Source organism: Bactrocera dorsalis, chromosome 2 (assembly GCF_023373825.1).
Source record: "Bactrocera dorsalis isolate Fly_Bdor chromosome 2, ASM2337382v1, whole genome shotgun sequence".
Taxonomy (NCBI): domain Eukaryota; kingdom Metazoa; phylum Arthropoda; class Insecta; order Diptera; family Tephritidae; genus Bactrocera; species Bactrocera dorsalis.
The window spans coordinates 29,563,470-29,589,241 of record NC_064304.1 but is presented as its reverse complement, the minus strand read 5'-3'; the positions used below and the strand labels follow the sequence as shown (position 1 = coordinate 29,589,241).

The 25,772-nt window shown below is 36.5% G+C and overlaps 1 protein-coding gene across 5 annotated transcripts in view; it reads right to left on the bottom strand.

Annotated features, from left to right (window-relative positions):
- LOC105231950 (protogenin) overlaps positions 1-25,772 on the bottom strand; it is a 164,476-nt gene that overhangs the window by 16,389 nt on the left and 122,315 nt on the right. For all 5 annotated transcript variants that reach the window (XM_011213476.4, XM_049447222.1, XM_019992335.3 and 2 more), the window contains 3 exons: positions 1,539-1,685; positions 1,230-1,427; positions 1,011-1,158 (listed from right to left, as the gene is read on the bottom strand). In XM_011213476.4, coding sequence (XP_011211778.2) covers positions 1,011-1,158; positions 1,230-1,427; positions 1,539-1,685 — 493 coding nt within the window. The remainder of the gene's footprint in view (positions 1-1,010; positions 1,159-1,229; positions 1,428-1,538; positions 1,686-25,772) is intronic.

Below are 25,772 nucleotides of genomic sequence, written 5' to 3'. Positions count from 1 at the left end.
TGACCGAAAAAAGTTTAAAACGTAATGTCAAAGACTCTTAATAAAGTTAAATTTTTCGGCATAACATTAAAATATATATATATGTTTTTCCTTCTTGACACATGTTAGTGCCTTCAGCTAATTTAGTCTTTCCGGGTTCGATTGATTTTTGGAGACCTTTCGCTAGATTGTTGGTAAACATTCATAAAGCACCTCTCGTTACCAGCAATATTGCGTTTGATGAATGTATAGTCCTCAGCTGCGTTGCTAATCAACCTTTTTGTAAACAAAATATATATTTTGGTAGAAGTGTAACATTAACTCACTTTATACACAAAACATTAACCAAAATGTGTTGAGACTATTAATAAGATATGTGGAGATGCTCTGCTAACTCGCCAATGCAGGCGCTAGGATTTTCAAGCACTATTTCTTAATTTGTTTCGATGTTACCATATTTAATAGCAGTGGATTGACCACTCACATGAGTCACAAGTTTTCGTTGTATTCAATATAATTAAAGGCTGTTCTAACTAGGAAACATTGTCTATGGGTTTGGAACGTGTGGTTAGTTTACATACCTCTATGAACCAGTCTCAGTCCAATTAGTTATTTAAATAAAATTATATATAGTATACGAATATATGAAGAAATTTTGATTGAATGCAATTGCCTCCTGAGAAATTTTACTATATTACTTAGAAACGATATGTAAGTATTTTACAAAAAAATTAAAAATAATACAGAAAAGTAATGAAAACCCATCATTTACAGGTACATAAAATTTTAAATTATTATTATTCAGGATACTGCGAAAAGTGGCAACAGTGTCGGTTGAAATTGTAAAAGATAGAAAATTTGGCAACAGTGGCGCTTAAAATTGTACTAGATAGAAAAATTAGGTCTATTGTAAATTGAAATAAAAAGTTCAAACGATAAAAAATGCTTATTGGTTTCCACTTCCGATGCACCCTAAGCATTATGAATTTTTGCTTTGAGTTTTTTTTATTTATTTTTTTGCTTCTACTCGCCTGTTGTCTTTGAATTGCTTTGATAACGGTACTTTTCCATAGAACCAGCTAATATTTGCCGGTGGCACACTTACGACCGGGCAGTCGAGTACGAGCGGTTGACCCGCCTCAGCAGTAATGTTTGTAGAAGCCGTTACGCGTTTGAGTACTGCAAATAAAAAATGAGAAAATAGTTAAACATTTTCGATTATTACACGGTAATGGTGTTGCTTTATTTACCCGGATATTCCACTGTGATGAGCACCGAAAGTATGGCCGTAGTGTTGACGTTGATTTTGCAGCGGTAAGCGCCAGCGGCGCGCTCACTGGGTGGTAGGCGTAACGTGCCATTGCGATAGATTTTGAACTCGTTCCGTCCACTGTGAGCCTCCACAATTTGGTCATTGCGATACCAGGTGTAAAAATAATTTGTATCGTCTATGTGTAGAGTAAAAAGAGTGCAAAAGAGGGGAGGCGGAAAGAGAAGAAATATATGCATATATATGTGTATTCGCTATAGGTGTAGTTATTCATTCATAAATTGCTCACTGCTAAGATAGTAGTAGTTCTTCTCGATGCTGGCGTAGCACGGCAGATAATGATGTGAGTAGTGCTTGGTGATTAATAGTCGTGTTGTTTCTGGTTTGTCGAGTTGCATAAATGGTCCAGAGATGATTTTATTACCGTTGGCGTTAGCTGCAAGACAAAGAAACATAAATGTAAATATATTGTCTTAACTAAATATTAAACAAGTGTGCATAGAAAACCCGACCAGTTGCAAATCAATCGGCGTCCACTCGAATACATAATTAATCAATTAATTAAAATCAATTGCATATACCTATAATAATATGTTTAGATAACTTTGGTCATAAGTCAAGTGTTATTAATTAATAATGAATACTTAATTATCAACAAGTAAGGAAGACATAAGTTCGAATGCAGGCGAACTTTATATTGCTACACTGGTTTACAGTCCTTTTGCGACTGTGATGTTAGAGCTTGTTTCTCGGCAATTTTGGGTTGCTAAAACTTAAAATGATAGTAAAAATCTCCTAACTTTTGTTGTGTTGTAATCAAGCGGTATAGAGGTCAAACCATCACCATTTACTAAAAGGACGAAAATAACTGTAAGTTGTGGACTTTTTGAACTCAAGTGGGTAATCAGGTCACCTCGAATATCCCATAGACCCCTTAGCACACCAATTGGAAATTTGTCCTTTAGGCTTGTTGAGTTTCCCCTTAGCAGCTTTGAACATAATTTTTAATAGAAGTGGGTGTGGTTATTTTCTGATGCGGTTCTTAATGTGATTCTTTGTATCAAATATATTTATATAGTATGTATTCTGGCTGGGGGCCGTTAAATAGCCCGGTCTCGAACGAATCTTACGGATACCGTACACACTCCGCTATAAGGCAGTTTACTTGCACAGCGGGGCCTATGGTGCTATACATTCCATGAACCAAATTAACAAAAAAAAAAAAGTGTTGAAGGAGTCCGGATCTCCCATAAAAAATCCGGAGGGAACTAGTTCCGAAAAGAGGGCAGCGTTTGCAATAAGCTCGAAAAACGTCCTTAAGACAGGAGCAAATGTATGGTTTGGGTGCAAGGGATGGCACTGGCATGGGAGTGGATGTTAAGACCAGCTCTTGTATTATCATCTGCGTGCTGGATGAGAGAGGGGAAGAATCCGCAGAGTCCACTGAAAATGGATGCAAGCTGCGCTGTTAAGCGTGGCGCTGGAGATGTTACTTAGCAATCCGAATCCGCCACAGTCATGTACAGATGCCGGCTGATGCCAGCGCTAAATCAAAATGATTTCTTGCGACGACTAGAGATTGGGCGTACTGTGCGAAACCGCTGTAGCCAAGTTACGGGGGTATATAACGGAGATAAATAAGTAGCGGTGGACAGAAAGGACATCCCGTCAAAACATCTGGAACTCGGCTACACCATAGTAGCAGAACTAAAACCTGCAATCCGAATGTGCTTACAGAGGAGAGATAATTCGTCACCGCTTTCCAGGACCCTCTAGCAGAATCTGGCATGAACGAAGGATTGAAACGATTTCGAAACGTGGCGGGGAGATCAATTACTCACGAAGGTGAGAAGCATTAGTCTAGCATCGAAAAGTCAGATCAAAGACCGAGAAAGGTCCAAACGTTATCAATGTAACTCAAAATATACCTGTGGTTTGCACTGTCCGAAACAAACAGACAGGGATAAGAAAATCAGTTTATATTATCATCTTGATCATGTTGACTCTATATCTATCTGTCTTACTTTCACGTTTTACAAACAGAATTTACGTGAACAAAACAAAACTATTATACTCCGTAGGAGCACATTGCAAGTGTATAAAAAATGTTTTGTAGAGCTAAATACAGGTGTTATACCCAAATGCCAATTATCATTAATTACTATTATAATTATACGCATACTTTAGATAGGACGCGGTTTTGATTACACTTAATACACCGTTTTGGGAAGGTCACAACATAGTAATCATCATTTGCATATTATTATAATTTCTATAATTTTATGTAAAAGATATCGATGTAAAAAAACGTAACGTTGCTCAACGCTTTAGAATTTAGCTTAGGTCAGTTAGACACATGTAGTATGAGCAATATAGAATTTATTAGGACCTTGTAGATTAAGGTAGAAAATAGTAAGATAGTTTCAGTTGAATTGAAATTTTTTATTAACTTTTTTTCTTAATTTTTCGATACCATTTTTGTAGTATGATTGCTTTAAATTGGATCTCTTTTCCGGAGCGTGTTTTCCAACGACAATTCTCTTATTTTCTGGGAACATGAGGAAACACTACTATATGCTAGACTCGAAAGTAATTCAAAGTTCAAATCATTCACTTCTGCCATAATTTTCATAGGTTATAACACGAAGAAAATCGCCATTGTTATTAGCTCACTTGCAACTCATCTTGCAGAGACCTCTCCCATACCCTAATATTCCTATATTATGTGTGCAGCACATTCCTATGATGCTTTTGAATTACCAACTCCATGATTAACTTCATTTTATGATCATTGAAAACCGTTTTGTGTTCTTTTTGATTTTGTTCGTAGTAACTACTTTTGACCGTCCACTGGATTTACAGTGTTCAGTGCTCATACTTATTGTAGACCATATGAATGAGTTTATAATTATGTAGAAATTTTGTAAATCAATCACAAACGGTCAAACGGTTGCCTCGCACAGAGACAGGCTGACACTCTTCAAGACACTTTTCGAAATCAACATATTATATCTTTTTTTATGAAATTTTCAAAAATACCTGAACTTGAAGTGTTCAGTATTATTATACTGGTTCTCTGTCATAGAAACGATATGTATTACTCAGCATATTGCTGCAATATAAGTAAATAAATACGAACAATTTTAAAGCAATTGATGTACGTTTCTCGTATCTTTTCATGACAGTCCTGGTGGACCATTGCTTCCACAATTTTCTTTCAGAAGGAGTATGTCTGCGAAAGTTGCTTTTAGAGTCAGAGAATATGGGTTCATAAATGAATCGGAAATGTTCACATACCGCACTCACTTCCTACCCTTCTTGGATCATGGAGTCGCCAAACCGAACTCTGGCAAACTTCTTTGCCCATATCCCGGCGAGAGAGTTGTGGGTGGTAATAAGCCGTTGTGGGAGTGAAGCAGTGAACTTCCTTACGGATAGGTTAAAGCTTGAGGGGAAGATTATTGGAAGGGTTCACTGTCCAGAGATTTCTATTAATTCATTTCAGATTTTCTGACTATTGCAGGATTTTCCAGGCCAAGGTTGCCGCGAAGGTAGCAGTAGATTTATTGCTCCGGAGTGCAGCCTCCTTCAGATAAGTGATCATACACACAGAAATCAGGGCGGCGATTCTAGCCTTTAACTCATTAATAGTGCGTTCAGGGTTGGTCAAGGTGTACCTACCATCGTTATCAATAGCATCGAATCTCTTTGTGATAAGACTCGTATGGATGCCACGCCACAGCGGAATCGCAGGCAATAGTGAAGCTGATAAGCTAGCAAGGAAAAGTACCCTAGAACCGCTATCACTATAATGGGAATGGGTCGGTTCACTCTTATTCTCTTGTGTTCTACTACTAGAAAACTAAGCTAGAGCTTGGCCAGCGTTGGGCCACCAACGGTACATTCTCTGTTGTAAAATCATTTTGTCAAAAGGTGATCGCAAGAGATTCTGTGATCTCTTTGCTCTCAATAAGGCTAACCTCTCTCTAGTTGTGGGGATTTTAACAGGCCACCTTTTGCATTGGCGTTCATGCTGTAAGACTGCAAATTGCCATCTACAGAAGCTGTATGAATGAAGACGAGGTGGAAACATCTGAACACTTCTTTCTTGACTGTTTGGGAGCGGTTGGGCGGTCAAGGCTTAAACACTTGGTACCGCACACATTCAGATATCCCATCGAACTGGCGGGAATGAAATTTAAACGCCTGGCATTTTAGTGTTTTGCTAATTTATAAGTTCGAAAACAGGAGTTCTTCTTTTCTATGGCTTCACAAAGATGCAGTCCACGTGCAATCCCTCTAGATCCGCCATCTAACATAACCTAATCACATGCCCAAGCCAGCGATTCGCCTAGGCTACTACGAATTTTATGAGGTTTTGTCCTTTAATGAGGTGTTTAAGCTCTGATTTTTATCTAATACAATATGTGTCATCTTTCAACTTGATTGGCCATACATTTATCGCAGTATCTTGCTTCCTTTTCTCTTCATAACACGAATAATTTTAAATGAACTTGATATTGCAAGTAACATGTACACTTTCATATCCCACATTCTTAACCAATACTCGTAGTATATGAAGCTGTGTGTGGGTCCAAAGATGATATAAGCTTCTATATCTTTTATATACATATGTGTATTACATAACAATGTATGCTTGTGAGCATTTGAGAAATTCATCGATATATCTCGTACTCATACATATTTATGTACATACATACATTTATGCATGTAAAGGTAGGCCCGTGGCAAAGTGCAGTAGCAAATAACTAATCCGTGGCAATTTTATTGCTTTTTCACAATCGTACGGATTTGCATACATAAATATTTATGTAAATACATATGTACATACATATGTATTTGCCAACCCACACATAGCGATAGCGAGATCAAATTGCATATACGCGCTTAACACCTTAAGCAATTTTTATGCGAAATACCTTTTAGCGAATCAACAACAAACAAATCAGCTCATAAAAATTTATGAATGCAAAAAAAGTCATAAAATGTGATTACTTATTTATTTATTTAATCTGTGCTCAAGGTTTCAATAAATTTCTGATAATTAAATTCTAATAAAATTGCAAAAGCGCGAGAGTACTTTCCGGGAATCTAACATAATGTTCGCACTTAGTTATACACATAAATGCACCCAACAGGAAATTGTACGAGTAATCTATAAAGAGAGTAGACCTGGACTATTCTATGTAGGGTACAGCTGGACATGTATTGGTTTCCGATACTCGTCTTATTTAGCATACAATTATGTATTAATTGATCTCAATCAAATATATATATATGACTGAGCTCAGGGCACTACCGGGGTCACAGCTGGCGGATAGTGGATGACCTTTGCTAAGTACGAGTAAGTTTACTACGAATAGCAATACGCACCACCGACCTAGTGCTTCAGTAGAGATGTGTTTGGCTCCAAAAACCTCATGCAATCAATGAACCTACAGTGAAGAGATGAACAGAAATAAGCGTCCACATTCGAGGCTACATAGAGAGAGAACCTCCCCACGAGAAGGAGGCAACACAGTGTCGAGGGATCAACCCAGCTATCAGCACCTAATATGCATAGACGTCGACGAAAGCCCTAAGAAAGCGTCTTTCAGAATCGAGAACAGTAATATACTGATTATAGCGAACTGGAACACCAGAACGGAATAATTTAGCAAAGACTATCTAGACTATATGTCACCTCAATAGGCAAGACTGACATTTCACCAAAAAGGCAAGCAGACTAATGTTATTCTCATATCCGTCTCATACAAATATTGTTAAGTCTTTAAGTATCATAATCCACCATAGCTTTCATTGTACAGGTTGTGTTAAAAAGGGCTCCTGATTCGTTTCCGAACTTGGCTCGGAGGACTTGTGTCAATCCTCGTGTGGCCACCCTGCTTGCATAGATAACTACAGGATTTATATAGGACAAATGTTAGAACGTGAAGCGGAGACCCTTTAGCATAAAATAACAACTGAAGAATATGGTACAGTCCTCCAAATGAGTAGTAGGATACTTTGATCCTATATTTACTTACCACTATTACAAAACAATCTGACAAAGCTGGAGATAAAAAAGTCTTAGGGCATACTCTGTTTACAGAAAAAGGATCCACAAAGCAAGGAGAAGGGAAGAGCACCACAGCTGACATCACAGAAGAATCTTGGGTCACTCAAAACTCAACGAAACAAGAGTATGTTCCCAAATGAGACGGGCAGAAGAGAAAACTGTAAAAAATTAATATTTTCTACAAATTTTATGTTTGGTTTCTTTTTGTAGGCTTTTCATAGGACTTGTCTAAACCAAAGTGAACAGCTCATTCCACATAAAATGTCACATGTTCTTTTGCAACTAATCCTGGACTCATCCCGGACTTGTTGCATTTTTTGCACGGTATTTACATATAAATGTATGTACACATGTCAGTATACACATGTGTCATATAAATAACAACACATATGTTCACTTATGCTAAATACCACTTTCAATTAAACATTTATTTATAAGCTTGTACTTTGGTGTTGCTTTTGTTGTTGTTAAGTGCAATCAGATTTTCCATCTAGCAATTTTAGTTTTGATTGAATTATGTACCGTAGATGGCAGAGAAGAGATAAGAAGTTGCATAACAAGTTACTAATCGATTGTATGAGAAATATGCGTTGATACAACAACAATAAAAAAACAACTCAAACTCAATGTAGGTGTGTAATTAGAGAATGCCAATCTCGTAACCAAGCGATAAACGCTGCAACAACGGAACGCAAATGTGAGGCATGAGTCAGCGTGTTTCAAAGCATGCTCTCGCAATTTGAAATAGTCAGAGGCGTGTGAAATAGGTTTCAGGTGTCAGAAAGACTTTATTCTATAAAATTTTATGCATGAACAGGGCATTGAGGGATTGGTAATTAGGTGAATATGTCATCAGATCCCCTCATTATACCGTGAATAAGGTACATACATATATTGCGATGGCACCCAGAGGTAAACGTTAGAAGCACTTTAAAGTATTAATATATGTATATAAATGATCAGTGTGACGAACTGACTCGATTTCGCCTTACCCTTCTGTCTGAAGGTCTGTAAACAAGCATACTAATCCTTCGATTTTTGAGATATTGGTCTGAAATTTTACACACGTACTTTTATAATCAAAAAGCGGTTCATTTGTCGAACCACCATACGATATAACTTTAATTCAACCTGACCGATCAAAATCCAGTTAAAGATCTGCAAAAAAATGTGTTCTTATTTAGGAACGTTAATTCGACTTAAAGGTTCTTTCATATCAAGCAACGTTACTAGAAAAAACTACCAAAATGTCTTCCGTTGGATGCAAATCATTAGCCGGTTACGTTTTCAAGCTAATAGTTGCTTTACGATACCCATATGAATTTTTTTTCAGAGATACATATTGCAGGTGTAAGAAAAAATGATTTCACGGATTTTGGAACTGAGCCTCCAAAATCGGAATATTTTCTTCGAATTTCGAAATTGAGCTTAATGAGCTTAAAAAATCAAATTTCTGGTACGTAAGACCGTTTATAATAGTGGAGAAAGCCTTCGGTGATGATTGTTTGTCGTGAGCAAGTGTTTCAGATTGATACAAATTATTCAACTCGTTGACGACGAACCACGACCAAAACTGATGATCAACAGGTCAATAAAATAAAGGAATTGGTGCTTGAGAATCGAAAATTAACAGTCAGAGATCTTAATGACATCGTTGGAATATCGGAGGGATCAGTGAAAACCAATCTGAAAGATGTGTGATAACACGATTGGTTTCAAAATCATGAAACGTATTGTTACTCGCGATGAGATCTATGTTTACGATCCGGAAACAGATGATCAATCGGCCAAATATCGTGGCACTGGTGAGTCGAAACCGAAAAACCACGTCAAAGCAGGTCAAAAATCAAGGTTATGTTGACAGTTTTCTTCGATTATCGAGATGTGGTGCACTCCGATCAGCCAAACTGTTAACAAGGAATACTATTTGATTGTTATGCTTCGTTTGCGCGAAGCTATTTGTAAAAAGAGGCCGAAATTACAACTCTAAGTTTTTGCCCCACGATAATGCACCGTCGAATACTGCACTGATTCTTCGAGAGTTTTTCGCCAAATTTTCAACCAATATCATGCCACAATCATCGTGTTCGCCTGATTTAACTCCGTGTGACTATTCCGCTAACTCAAACGATCGCTCCGTGGAAACCGTCAATTGAAGGCATTAAAGGTGAATCGCTTTAATAACTGTTTCGAGGATTGGAAAAAACGTTGGCACAAGTGTATTGTGACCAAGAGGGATTATTTTGAGGGGACAATACAAATTTTGAAGAATAAATTACGAACATTAAAATTATGAACAAAGTTCATTTTTTTTGTTCATAGTAGTAAATGGTTGGATTCATATGCGTATATATAAAATGCTTTCTGGCTGTTTAATTAAGCTTCTTATATCTATCGAATGTCTTCACGATATGAACTTTTAAAATTTGATTGAAAAGAAAACATTTTTTTCCAAAAGTCACACAGTTGATAATACCAAACCTGCCGACCGTATTTTTGACATGCTCACACATCAAGGCATATGCCATAAATATTTTAAGTCCAATAATTCATCGACATCATTAAAAATATCTCATTAAAAATTACGTTATAAACTTACATACATATAGATATCGTGTACTTATGCATTTAACTTTCTGCCTTTTGCCTATTATGTTCAAATTATTGCGAAATAAATGTGCCACCATTCAGCTAAACCTAGTTACTCAAATGTTTGCACAAGCACACAAACAATCAAACAAGTTAAATTCGATGTAACACATTTTCGGAGTCCTTTCTTTTATTTTTCAAAACCATAAATTCAAAATTTGGCAGATTTATGGCGAATTTGATAAAAATGAAAACGAAAAGTTGGGAAAAATGTCGTTAAACGGACTTACATAAAATGCCAACCGATTGCCGTTTAACTTGTGCGTCGAACGTTGGGGGCAACATTTCAGGGAAACAAAACTCCAAAATCAAAATCGAATAAATTAAGAGAGTCATAAAACTAAATTTCAAATTAAACGTTTCCTATCGCCCACACAGGAGCGCAAACTTGCTCGCGCACATGTCGACAAGCCTTGCTAAAGTCTACATAAATATGTGTATGTATATATAAGAGTATGTGCTTATGTATGTTTGCATTGCTAAGTGACTTCGTGCTTGTACGAATGTCTGCCGACGCATGTGTTTACTTGGCAATTGCTGCGGAAAACGCGAAATTCATTTTTAATTGGTTGAAAACGTAAATTTACGCATGCGCCACACGCTGCCAATGCGACTGACGCCTGCTGCTACGTGGTTGTTGTAGGCGCTCATTACTCATACGCAAACGAATCTCGTGGTTTGGCTGCATGTCACAGCAATTGCGACAGATTTGTTGCACTCATTGCTGCCGCATGAGCATTTGTGATGGGAAAAACATTCATTCATATGGACTTAGCTTATGCTTGAAAGTGGCTACAGATGTTCATATGTATGTATTTGCTTGTGGTGTTTGGGAAAGTGGCGCACTGACTCAGTAGAAAAAACCTCTGGTTACCTATTTATTTTAAGCGAAGTACTGCTTAGCCGATTTGTAGAATTTAAATCATAAATATAAATTCTTGGGTAGTTAGGACCTGAAAGTATTCTTCTAAGTAGAAAAGCTCGACCAAACATTTGAGGAAAATATGCAAAAATAATAAGGTACAGTATAAGCGTAATGTTTCAACATGTGATTGAAAAGTATCTTGCTTTAATCTTGAAGTCGATTTTTACAGTAGATTTCTTTAACCACTAAACCCCTGATATTCACATTGTGCAAAAGTCATCTTGAAGCCGATAATCATGTCACACTACTTAACCCTTAAAAACGTGGAAGAAAAATATTTAAATCATAGAAATGTGAATCCTTTTTATGAAGAATTTCCTTTCATATGACTTTCAGTGCAAACAGTTTCATAAAAATCATCAAACCACATGCATACGAGGAGCTTAAGAGCACCAAGCATATGGTATTTGGCGATATTAAGTACTTCGTTATTTATTTATATACTATATATATATATATATATAATTAATGAAGTTTAAGATGTTTTCTAAAAGCGAAGGGAGCGAACCTTACATGTTAGTAAATACAGAGAAAGCCATTTTTCAGATAATGTCAGATACTTATATACAAGTCTTGGAATCAAAATATTTGAGTATACCATCAAACACCCATATGAAAACAACATCTGAAGATAGTCCATCAACATAGAAATTTGCCAATTTTATTTTGGTATTGAACCAGCGAGGTTCGAACAACGCTTATACCAAACATCTAAGTACTTGAAATGAAACAGCAATAGCAGAACCTTTTCCACTTTCTCTATATGATGTTTGTCGTATCTTAGAAACTTTTTTAATCTTTGAGTAATTACTCCCATGTTATCTAAAAATTTCACTCGCCAGTGATACTTACAACCGCCGTTTGATCTTATGCCTCCAGAGAAACATCTATAAAAACATTGTATTTTCAGTTTCATTCAACTTACAGCTTTACGAAAACAAAAATATAATTAATCGAAAATAGATATACTGTTAAATAGTATACATATGTATATCGAAACGTTAAGAATGAGAAGACGAAGAAGGAATGTCAACTTACAGCTTTAAGAAAAATAATGCAATTAATCCAAAATAGATATATTGTTAAATAGTATAGATACAAAACTTTCACAAAATCGGACCACAAATACGGCTACCTTCTATGTAACACCGCCTTTCCAAATCCCATTGGATTCTTTTATTTTACATTAACATCAATAAAGATATCGAAAAGAAACATATCATAAAAACTATATCTGATATATAGCAATTTTCATATAAAACCGTTCCGTATATAAGTATTCTTTTGATTTTATAATGTATATGTCTTCAATATGTCAGATGAACGAAGTTGTGTGGTTTGGTTTCAAAGTTGGATCTTCGTAGAAAATATAAATATTTTTGTCAGAACTACCATCCTGACTTTAAAACGCGGTAGCATCTATCATATAAAGTATGTATGTATCTACCATATGTGAGTTTAGGTTTACTTAGACGGGGTTTCAAACTCGATGTAAATTTAATGATTTTCATTACAAAGTATTTCCACTTCATGAAAATCTAAATTTAATTTAATAAATATTTGTTTTATTGGGATTAAAATAAATCAGTTAATTTCAAAACTGTAAATCTGAATAAGTTGCTCACACATCAGCCAAAATCTGTCACTTATCCTCTTAGAACTTCGAGAGAAATTGATCTGGAAGTGATACATACAAAAATCATGAGGAAAATTCTCAAGAGCCAGTGTTCAAATATGATGACAGATCCTTATGGTTTAAAAAAAATTCTGTTTAAGCGACACACTTAGTGGATTTTTTCACATTTCGATGGGCTATAGGTTATATCTTTAAAAATATCATACTAATAATTTTTGGAGTTATAGTCTTTCATAATGTAACTGATCAGTCGTCAAATCAATTTCATCAGTTTACTTTTTAAATACATTTTTCTCGAAATATCATTTTTGAATTTGCTCGGAGTTTCCTCAGAGACAAATGATATGAACGCATCAACCGCCTCTTCAGGTGTCGAAAATCGTTGGCCTCTTAGTTTCTTTTTTAGCAAGGAAATAAAAAAAAAGTCATTCGGTGTCAAGTCAAGACATTACGGTAGATTACGTATCAAATCGGTGTTGAAAGACTGTACGACATTGTTGTGAGTTGCCAGATTGTAACATTAGGGTTGTCAAATCCAGAAATATTAAATATTGAGACGTATTACTCTGATTTATGAACACCATCCTGTTTGACTCACTTTCATAGCATAACCAGTCGAATACTGATATCAAACTCGAGCTGTAACTGATTTTACTCGACAGACTTAATCTAGTTTTACCAAATGCCTTTACAACGAAATAATAAGACCTTTAGTAGATAGTAACCAAAGCCTGATAAGACTTTTGAAGGTTATTATGACTATAGATTGGGCAATTTAAAACTCATTACGACTTATTAAGAATATTTATTTATTAGTTATATTAGTATTAATTATATTAGAAATACTTATTATTACGTATTTGTAACAATTTTAGACTTAGAACCATGTTTTTGAAAGGTTTTTCTCGTGTTGACTTTGGCATGAAAGTTGTATTAATTTTTTAACTCTAGTAACAATAGATTTGACAGATGTTTCTATAACTGGTTCTCAACGTTTGAAAGTAAAACTATGTCCAAAGCTCTGGGTCTATGATTATTTCCAGAGTTTACTAAGGAATTTTGGCAATATCTTAATGAGTATATATTGCTTATATATCGAATATATGTATATAAATATATTTAAAAATAATCTCCAAAAAATTTAAAGTTGATCTGGCAAAAAATAAGGCGTTTTTCTCGGCAAGATTTTTTCAGTGTTGGTGAGGAACATTTTTCTAAAACGGTTAAGCCGTTCAACTTGAAATTTCGTTCATAGACATATTTGTCAGTTAATGATCGAAGAAATAAGATTTTCGATTTTGTGTAAATTTTATCCAGAAAAATGAGAAGACTCTATTATTTCAAAAAATAAAATTTTGATTAGTCCTTCGACGGTTACCTGTATTCATATATTGTAGTTCGAAAGAGTTCTGGTTTTTGTTTGATATAATTTTAAGCAGAAAAATCTTCCTCACCGCCGGATAACTTTTTTCGGAATTTTTCCTGGGCGTCGGCTACGGCATCAAGGAAATCAAAGGGATTATTAAAGTAAATTAAATTATTTAAACTTACTTAATTTTTTCTTATTCATAAAATAAAAGGCCTTTAAAATAATTAACATAAAGTTTTTCTCAAAAGGTTAATTAGATAAATAAAGTCATACCGAAATTTTAGAATTAAAGTACACTGAAAAGGTTTTGTTTTTTTTTTTGAAGAAAGTTTTGAAGTTTATTTTTAGAAAGGATAAATCGCCTGCGATGCTACTATTTCAAATAATAAACTGTTGAACTGGGCGCTTACAAAAAATAAATGGGTGATTATTAAGTAGTGAGAAGAAAATATATTAATTTATAGTCTTATATATTATGGAAGATAAGTAGCAACATTTGTACGCAGGAAATGTTTTAATAGTTTTGTTTATAATAAATAATAAAATTATCAAAAGTAATTATGCAAATAAGTATCTATTAATTTTGTTATCAAATTATTTCATGCAATTTATATTTATTAAAATACCCTACCTCAGCATGAAACTACAGAAAACACTTACATTGGTGTTGCTGAAAAGCCCTGCAAATATAGGCATTATGTATATACGTATGGTAGTATACTGTAATACCAGAGCCAAGTGGTCGCAGTTTAAAACAATTTATGCATACGATTATAATAATGGTCCAAACAGAGATTAGCCAGCTGACAGCATGAAACCACCTGATGGCTTGAGGCCCAGGGAAATTGCATGTAAAAGCGCACATTCAGCAGCGAACACGTCAAATAGTAGATAGCTTAATTATGTTGCGGCAAATGAGCAATAAACTGCTGCAATTTATTAGGCGAATTTCAATATTTAATAGTATTTTTCAAAAGCAGGCATTATTGAAGTTAGCCACGCTAAAATTCTATTATGAGGAATGCTCTATAAAATGTTACCTTTTATTCTACAGAGCAAACAATAGTGTGTTATTAACAGTAGCTAAAATCATAAATACTCGTATGTATATATATTTAAATATTAGATCCCGCCTTTTATGCATATAATATGTGCTACATATGTAGATGCATATGTCCGAAGACAAGTAAAGCCTCTGGTGGAAATTTCGAACGAGTGAATGCGAGGGTTGGGTGAGCGAAATAGCCTGATTGCCTGCTGAAGCCCAGACACTTGTTGTCATTGACGTTTTCTACAGACCCTTTCCTCTCTCCGTAGCTTCTCTCGTAAAGTGTGAGGTCCACAGCAAAGAACGAGTCCAGTTTATCGGACTGGTTGCCGCAAATTCTTTCGCCAGAAGATCGGCTAGCTCATTTCCATTGATGCCATGTGCAGGGATCCATGCTGATCAGATGTTATTTTCGGTGGCAACCCTTTTAAGCATTCTTATGCATTGCAGTACCATTGTTGATTTGATTTCAATGGACGAGTTTGTCTGAAATGCCGCTAGACTATCACTGAGAATGACAATTTCAATTATCTAGAATAAGTTCGGCTTGAAAATTTTTTGTAAAACTGCTCCTAAACACGTAGTTCCTTTGTAGCATCTCCAATTCAATCTTCCGCTTTCGAGCAGTCTGTATACCATTGCCTTCACTTTCACTGCTCAGTGAGTCTTTGAAACCCTTTTCAAAGTAAAGTTTTTTGGTGATTTTGCCTCATACATATACATATGTATGACCAGTGGTCTGATTATCATGCTTTACATCCAGCAGGCTGTAACCTAGTTTATATCCCGAAGATATGTTATTATATATGAGATAGCAAAGGATCTCCACATTGCTGATTCATATTTCGATATGTTGTCAGACAAAAAGGACATTGAGAAGAAATCATAAAAGAGCAGTTGGCCAACTAAACCGGCAACCCAATGTTCATGAGTAGTGCCCTTATTTATTAGATTTGAATCCATGTAATTTTTCGTATGCATGAAGCTCAATTATTCTTAATATTGTAATAAGCATCATGAGTTGGTTGCTTTAATATGGCGAATCGAACAAACAATCGTAGCAGTTTTTAAATTTAGCAAGGAAAGAAGTAGCGTCAGGTCATGTACCTTTTTACTTTTGGCTGCGTAAGCAAACAGCTGCCAAAACCACACTAACTGACATATGGAGATCAACCTTTCTACGAGCAAAAAAAAGCATTGTATGAGTCCAGGAAAAAAATATTAAACAAATAGAGTTTCGCGCTCAATTTCCCATATACGGACCAGTCCAGTTCGAGTTTGATCTTGATCTTGTACATGCATCTTCGTTTGTACTTCGTTAATTTTTCAGAAAAAGTGCTTTGATTTTGCCAATTAATACTTTCTAAAACAATGCAAAGTAGAAACTAGGACTAGTTACGTTGCTTAGTGCACTAGAACAGCACCAATTGTATAAATTCCTACAGGGCATGCACGTGCGTAGCTAAGCATTGAAGCGGCAAGTTGTAGCGCCAGCCGAGCCACACAGTAGGTGGTGAACCGCAAGAAATATGACTTTTTCACCATTAATTATTTAAAATAATTACGCTTATAATCAACGCTAATTAGCCTTTGCCATTAAGTAAGCAAAATAAAATTTATTTACCCACGTTCGTATTTAAGAATGCATTTCATGTGACTCAGTATCTGCTGGTGTTGTTTTAAATTAATTTATATAAAATAAAAAATATATTGTGTTAAATAATTGTTGCTTTCAAATGCAAAACAATCACATGTGACTGTTGTTGTGTATTACTTGCTTGTTGTTGTCTCTCGCATGCAACTCTCGTGTCGCTGGGGTTTGCGGTATTTTTGGTTTGTTTTTGTTGTTGTGCATGTGCATGTTGTGCAATGATCGTTGCGTTGATAAGCCTAATGAATCAACTTTCAAATTGATTACTTACGCTCAAGTGAGCAAGAAAGGGGCAGCACCTAGGAGTTCAATGACAAGAAGTGCTTTGATATTCTAACTGGTATAAATGTTTAAATTACTGAGAGAGCCTTTGCAGATTACATATGCAGTGCTGTTGGGTGTTTTATATGAAATATCTTCTGAGATTCATTTATAAATCTAATATTAAGATTTTAACCGAAAATTCTATCATCATTATATGAAATTGTAAGATTTTGAAGCCTGACTACTTTAGATAAACATATTAATAAACCTTTAAGATATAAAGGGTGATTCTTTTTTTTTTAAAGAAAAAACACAGAAACCTCAAATTTAATGAGGTATGTTTATTATCATTCGAAAGAAAGCCGCAGCTACATCTCAGACGGTCCATCCGTTGAGCCCAATTTTCCATAACTCGTTCGAGCACTTTGATTGGTAACTGCCGAATGACACGCGTAATGTCTTGCTCCAAGGCCAGAATTGATGCGGGATTGTCCGCTTTAGACTTTACATAAGTATCTCCACAGGAAAAAGTATAACGGTGTGATATCACACGATTTTGATGGCCAATCGACCGGCCCGAAACGTGAAATTATCTGCTCACCGAAGTGTTCTCTCAAAAAATTCACTGATTGAGTCGATGTGTGGGTGTTTGTGACGTCTTGTTGAAACCAAATTACGCCGAGATCACGAGATTCAATTTCAGGTATTAAAAGGCAGCTCTTGATTATCTTTAGGTTGCTCTTCGTCCAAAATGCGGCAATTTTTCTTGTTTATATACCTTAACTTTTCGTAATAAAGTTGAACGATTTGTAAACGTTGCGTAAGTCTTACCATGATGGAATGCCAAAAAATACTGAACAAAAATATCATGACAGCTTGACTCGACTCACGCGTGATCTGTCAAAAAATGCTATTAAAAGAGTACCTCTACTTCGATAACCCTTTATAAAAGCCCCTCTAAACTCTTTTCCATTTGTATTGATATGTATGTATCTATCGGAATATATACTTGTCAGTCCACAGACTCAGAGTTTAATAAATGTCTATAAACAGTACGGAAAAAAGTTTTTCTCCTCGATATTGCTGAAACAAAAGAGCACTGACGCCTTCAGTTGAAATAGAGTACCTAAAATAGACGTATTGATGATAGCGGCTCTTTGTGAATATTGACAAGGCAAGGCTATGGAAAAATGTATAATAAAAACAAGTCGATTTAGCCTTTCTTAAATCAAATTCTGTCAAATTAGCTCTACAAACTCTATCTTAACGTTATCGTTAGCTAAAAAACAAAGGAGAGACAATGGACACAATGACCAAATTGACAGAAAGAAATACATGGGACTGGGATTTGACTTGAGATGCAGAGTAAAAGAAATTGTACTACAAGGTGCTTTCCAAAGTAAACAAGACTTTCTGACTAGTGCGTTAGAATTCACTATCTTTATCGATTGTCCAGTGAGAGTTTCATGATATTTCATTGATTGGAAGTGAAGTTATTGCCTTTTAAATGTCAGTATGTTTGTGATATCGGTGCGAAAATGAGCTTCGAACAAAGAGCCAACATTAAATTTTGTTTTAAGATTGGTAAAACTTTTACCTAAACATGGCGATGATTGCCTATCCCGTAATAGAGTGCACGAGTAGTTTCACCGTTTTCAAAGTGGTCGTGAGGACATAAATGACGATCAAAGTGTGGGCCAATCAAAATCCGTAATCATCAGAAATTCCATCGAAACTGTGCGTGAATTTATCAAAAATCAATCGAAATCATCATTAAAACTCATGGAAATGGAATTGAACATCTCCAAAACATCGATTTATCGCATTTTGACCCAACATTTGGTCTAACGAAAGGTGTGTGCACGGTTTGTTCCACACAAATTGACTGACGACCAAAAATTGCTTAGAATTCAACATTCGAAAGACGATTATTTGACCAAAAATCACATTTTAACCATTAACTACGTGCGAATTCTTCCTTTTCGGAAAAATGCATTTGCCCATGAAAGGAACGCGTTATGCAGACGTAGAGGTCATTCAAAAGGCTCGCACCGGCATACTGGCGGCCATACCGGCCAACGACATGCTTTTGGACCGTGCAAAAAGCTGTATTGAAGCAGAAGGAGACTATTTTAAATAAATTCATTTTGCCGAAAACCATTTGTTCTGTTTTTTAAGTCCTATTTACTTTGGAACACACCTTGTAGCAGAGTTTTTATGCAAAACACGGATTTTTTTTCATGCCATTATACCTGAGTTTGATACGTACGAAAAATATAAAGCAAGTATTACGATTTCTAGTACTACTAGTTCTGTTCAGTTAAGGAAGGTTGTTTTCAATCCATTTAATAGAAAATATGTTGGATTCAAAGCAAGAAGCTAATTGGGTTGTCTACACATGACTTTCTTAGTTCGATATAGAAGCTTTGCTAAAAAATACAACGGTGTAAGTAAGTAATTACTTGGCAGGTATATTTGCACTCATGAAGAAAACCGAATTCATTTACTCTCTCTGAATATTAAAACTTAAACTCCACTATAAAACCTTGAAGTAATTGGCCTTTCCAATCTCAGCGCTTCGGTGATGAAGGTAACCGTGAGGTAGTGATGAAGAAGACAGTAGTAAAGGTACATAGTGTGACATTCATTGCAGTGGAATCCTCGGAATTGCCAAGCATTTTCCAGAATTTATTTGGAATTTTCAATGTTGCATAAATAATGTGGCATTTAAACTATAGTTGCACGAAAGTAAATAATGTAAATGTCTCGTATGCGCACACACTTGGGTTAATACATTTCACAAATGCAACATGCTTGATATTCACTTAACGGAATTCGTTGCATTGACACGCGTAACGAAACACGCAACATGTGCCGCGTGGCACGTCGCCTCTACCTAACAAGCGTTCACCTGGTTTAAAAGTGTTAGAAAAGAAAATTAAAAATATTAGAATAAACTTAGAAAGGTGAAAAAATAATAAAACGCTAAAAAAAAGAAATTTGTTGGAATTTCACTGGTACAAATAATGTTGGAAGCAACAATAAACTGATGTTGCTTTGATTGTTAGTGGAAAAATGATTATACGAAATGTGTGTAGGTGAACACATATAAACATGCTTATATTGTGTATAGTGTTGGCTTATCCGTAACCAGCCAACGGTTTGCACCCAACAAAAATATTTTCTAGCCATGTTGTTTAATATAAGGAATATTCGAGTCGAATTAAGATTACTTACAGTCTGTCAAGTAAGAGTGTGGTCGACCTTACCGACAGTTAATGAAAGATTCCGATCTAATTCCTTCGCGAGCCGATAGTGGGAAGCTTTGTCCTTGATGCATTGTCAACAAAGGTTCCGTTGTCGTTGATCTTTTGAAAGAGAATCACGCTAAACGCCATGAGTGCTAAGTACGCGCCGCGCTACGAAGCTGTGTTCCTTTGCATCCACCCAGCGGCTACTAAATATATGAGAAAGTCGAAGGCATTTGTACAGAAGTGGATACAGTGACATATAGTGGTTAAAAATGTCGTTGATTTACCAGAACGTGGTTCGATAGGAAAAGTGAACAAAAAAGATGAAAAAAGAATAGTGAATTTGTTTTCGCAGAATCCTGCTTTAACATTGCGGCAAGAACAAGCAAAATTAATGGCAAAAGGTTTAGATACTCGTATATCCTACTAAACTATCCGAACCCTTCTTCATACTCATGATCTGAAGTGGCGCAACACAATGAATAAGCCTTTGTTGACTGAAAAACTTGTGACAAAGCGACTCGCTTGGGCGCATGAGAATATTGATAGAGATTTTGAAAATGTAATAGGCTTGTTCAGCGGACCGTAAAACATGGAATAAAGGTGCATCTTTGTGGCTGCAAAGCAGGGATTCGGCACTTTGTACCTCTTTACTGACAACCTATTATAAATGCCGAGAAAATGATAAAAATCTACAAAAAAAGACTTTACTGCTATCTGCCAAACGATGGTTCATCAGAAAAAATAAAGATGAGATTCTGCAGGAGGGCAACGATCCTAAACACCGCAGTAAGCTCTGTACAGTGGAAAACTCAATCTGGCATCGTTACATTGGATTGGCGGTCGCAGTCGCCCGATGCAAACCCTATTGAAAATGTGTGGGCATATATTAAACAGAAGCTTCGTGGAAGACGCACATACAATTTGAAGCAGTTGTCTTACGAAATTTGTCGGATCTTTAGATCCTTGCCACTAGAATACGCCATCAAATTAGTAGAAAGCATGCCTCGGTGATGCCAGGCAATTATCGACGCCGGTGGTGACTGGACATATTATTGACCAAATTGCATCAGTGTTTGTAATGTGTACAATGTATATATAAATGTAAACGTTTCATAAAATAATTTGTTTTTATAAATTAACACGACCACGCTCTTACTTGACATACTGTCTGTAAATTTTTAGAAACATGACGTTCTGTTCGATATCTGAAACACTGAAGACAATTGTCGTATATACAGATGGCATTGACAAATCGGGTCGAGAGATCGTTGAAGACATGCCCCTACTGGACGACCTTCAACTGATGAAAACGTTAAAAAAGTGAAAGAATTCAGGCAAGTGTTAGATAGATGGCAAGAGAGCTCGACATATTTTATTTTACTTATGAAACGCGTTCTTGCTCGACTTGTCCCGATAAAGCTGAATTTTTTACAAAAGAGTACCATAAACAGGTATCGTTAGACATGCTTGATTGTGCGAATTCCGATGCCATGCATTAAACTGCCGATGAGACATGGGTTTATGAGTCTGACATGCAAACAAGTCAACAATCGGCGGAATGGAACCGTTTTCAGTTGATCCCAGAGATAAAACCAAATTTGCTGAAAATGCTGAAAGCCATCCCAGAAAGTGTTTCGAGAACTGGAAAAATTGTCGGCATAAGTTTATTAAATCTGGTGGCGAAGACTTTGAAGGCGAAAAAATAAATATTGATGAATAATGAAATATTTTGTGTTCTATTAACAATTTCTGGGTACTTTTTTGTCACACTTTATGTACATTTTCCCATTCCAAATCAAATCAAATACCCAATCACACGAATCGTTACACGCATCATGATTAAATTCGAAAGCAAATGCATAATATAATTATACTCTGCCAGACAATCATTGACTATTCATATTTCCAGGAATAATCGGATTTCAAGATTATATTATACATACATATGTATGTGTGTACATATATTGTATTCGAATGGGTGGATGTACGAGTATATTTGCGAGTATTTTGCAAATTATTGGCTCATAAATATTTATGATTTAGTTGTTTGCTTCAATAGAAATCGATATTTTCTGCTAATAATTTTTTTTTTTGTGTTTTTAATTTATAAAGATGTGTATGTGCGTGACTGCACATTATTTGTACATTCGAGTAACAATATAATATAATTCTCGGGAAAACTACAAATTTATGCTTAGGCAGAAGCAGAAATCTAATAATGCTCACACAATTACAACATAATACTGGAAGGCAGCTATTTATGTGTGTATTAGTGGGTATATGTACATATAAATATATAAAATATATTCACCAGAATCAATTTGCACAATTTGTAATTGATTTCAATATAATTGCTGGAGTTTACAATAACTTAGTTAATAATTAATCATAATTTCTTTGCTATAATGACTAAGTATTACAAGACAATTTCAAAGCTTTCAAATTGGTCCGAATTGAAGTGGCATCTTTAGGGGAATCACAAAAGAAGAGCCTAAAGCGATTCGAGTTTCTAAATTAACCAAATTACTGTCAGTCAGTGTATATTCGCCAGCTGGTCCAGCTCTTTGTAATTACGCACTTCGGCCTCTCTCTTTTTTGTCTGCGAATGTGTATCGCTTCCCTCTTCAACACACGGTATCTATCCCATCCCACACGTGTTGTGGTCGATTGTAACGCTGCGAGGTAAGCAGTCTTTTTTCTCTCCACTGCGACACGGCACTCCTCAAAGTACCAGCTGTTCTCTTTTGCCTTTTCCAAAAACAAGACAAATACTGTCTGAAATATTTGGAGAGAGCTGTTGGTATATTTTTTAGGTGAGTTAAAGATGTTGCGAATTTGCTGGAGCATCGAAACGGTGTGGCGTATTATAACTCTAAATATCGAAAATGTTTGCTTTCCTTGTAGATAAAGTAATAATTTGGTAATTTGAGCATCATCCCAACACTTTTCATCCAATAAAACTTGAAATAGCCTCAAATCAGCAAATCAACAGATAGTGCTGAGAGACACGCACATAGCACGTGAACGCTGTTTCATTTACTGCATAGTTAGATCGATGAAATATGCATCCACTGTATCACACTACAGACCATAGAACAGTGACCTTCATCCGGCGTACATGCGTCAAAGGGGCCGAATATCCAACTATCGACGAGAAAGGCGATAACCACTATTGTCTGGGATTCACAAAGATCTGATCTACATCGAGTACCCGTAGTATTTCAAAACGGTAACAGCGCTCCTTGCTGTCGAGTTTTGAGCAGAATTGCAGAAAACCTGGTTCCGTTTAGCTAATAAAAACGTGATCATCCACTTTCATAACATAGCGCTCCAAATCTCCCTCGTTGCTACAAAAAATTGGTCAAGTTAGGCTGCGAACTTATGCCCGATCCATCGTATTCCCCAGATCCCGTGTTTTCGAACTTGAAATTTCATCCGCCAAAAAGAATTTTGATTCCGTTGAGGAGGCTATCGTCTCCCAGAGGTCTACTTTATCATTTTTAGTATGAGTGATACAAGGCCTTAAAAGATGGTCGAGAGATCGTTAAAGACATGCCTCGTTCTGGAATACCTTTGACCAAGCTACCGTCTCCCAGAGGTCTACTTTGTAATTTTTTCAAAATTTTCGACTTCCTTTGTAGATAGTGTACTTAGCGGCCCGCCTACGCGTTTCCCTTTAGGATTTGGAAATCCACAATAACAAGTACTCGACGCCATCAACAAGCAAGTAGTTAACAGAATCAGAAACACAAATCCAAATTCGTAGAAAGCATGTAGGTATGTATGTATGTCTGTTAATAAGAGAGCAACGTTAGAATCTCTGCGCATGCGCACATGCTGCAAGCACTTTTACCAACAATGTATTAACATATTTATTTATGTATGCGTAGGGGCCTTTTTTATACGCTTTTTATACGCACCAAACATGCGGCAAAAGCACGCATAACAAACACAGCAGCCACGGCGCAGCGTGTGGCATGCAACAGCAATAACGAGATCGTGTGATCGCGTGGCAACCACATGTGGCAAATGCCGTTTGAAAATACGCAGCGCTGTTGAGTCAATGCCGTCGCAGCATGTAACGGCAGTAAACATAAAACGACAACAACAACAACAAAGAAAAACAACACATTTGGTTAAGCGGCATACGCCTAAGGGCGCCACATGCAGCCAGCGGATTTTTTTTAATGTCGAACAGCTGCAACATTTCGCTTAGAATGTGTGGCCAGTTGTGCGGTTGGTAGTTGCAGGCGTTGCAAGCGAAAAGTGTGTCAAATTCCAAGCAGTGGGATTTGCTGCTGCAAACTTTCTTCTTTGCGACATGCAGCATTACAACAACATAACAACAACGCAGCTAACAACAAACGCCTACATTTAAGCGAAAAGTCGTTTTGCCAGTATTCATCTTCTATCATGTTGCATGCAACAATACGGTATGTGCAAATAAATTACACACACAAACATACATACGCACACAGGTAATTTGAAGTCGCCGTCTCAGTGTCGCATTGTTGCAGCAGGCGTACACCGACTTGTTTTATCGGTGCACTATCGCTACAACAATAGCAGCAACAAGCCGCACACAGCAGCAATTCCGCAATAATTTATCGCATACGTACTATAATACGCGGCTGCTGCAGCTTTTAATGGGCATGCTACTGCTATTTGCTGCCGCTGCCACTGTTTTTTATAGTTGTTGTTACTATTGTTGTTGTTGCTTGAAATGCAACCATTGCTGCGGCGCGCAAGCGGTGGGTTGCTTTGGAATGTGGTAAGTGGCGGCCGCACCAACGGCTATGCAAATTTCCAAAGCGCATCACACACACACACACGCACACACATAGAGTTTAGCGCTTCACCTACTCCGCAAGTCGGCGGCAGCAGCAGCAACATTAGCATCGGCATAAAGAACTTGTTACATAGTGTTGCATTGTTGTTCGACAACATTCAGGCACGATTCTGGGAAACATTCCGCACATTCTTATTTTGCTGCGGCGACCTGCTGAGTGTGCGGCAAGCGCATCGGATTTCCATTGCCACACAAACTGTGCGCTGGCGCTCTTGTTGCAAGTTGTCTTCTTTCGTTTCTTTTATTGCTATTGCTACAAGCATGCAACATCTGTATGTAAAGTGAGTAGGAGCAGCATGTGTTGTTCTTGTTGTTGTTGCTGCTGTGGTAACAGTATCAGCCATTGCCGGGATTTGGAATTTCACTCCCCGTGTGGCATCAATGCACTTTAGTTGGTATGGAGGTATGCAAGTGACTTCTTGTGGCATTAATGCAGTTTTATTATTATTATTGTTGTTGTTGTTGCTCTCTGGACTGCCGTTGGTATCGGTAGCAGCATTTCTTGACTGCCCGTTATGCTCCCGCATTTGTGCACATTTTCGCGGTTTGCACAGTTTACAACAATTTACAGAAATTTACAACAACAACAAAAACAACATCGACAACAATAGCGACAACAATAGCAACAAAAATGACAACACTGACCACACATCACACTATCATAGCAGAAATCTTGTCTTGTGGACCCTTCAGCATCTTTTGCAGTCTCCGCTTTACGCTCATTTGCCATTTAGCGGTGGCTTCGACGCGTCCAAGTGTTTGTTTACGTTTCCTGCAATCTTACACTCCCTGCAGCATG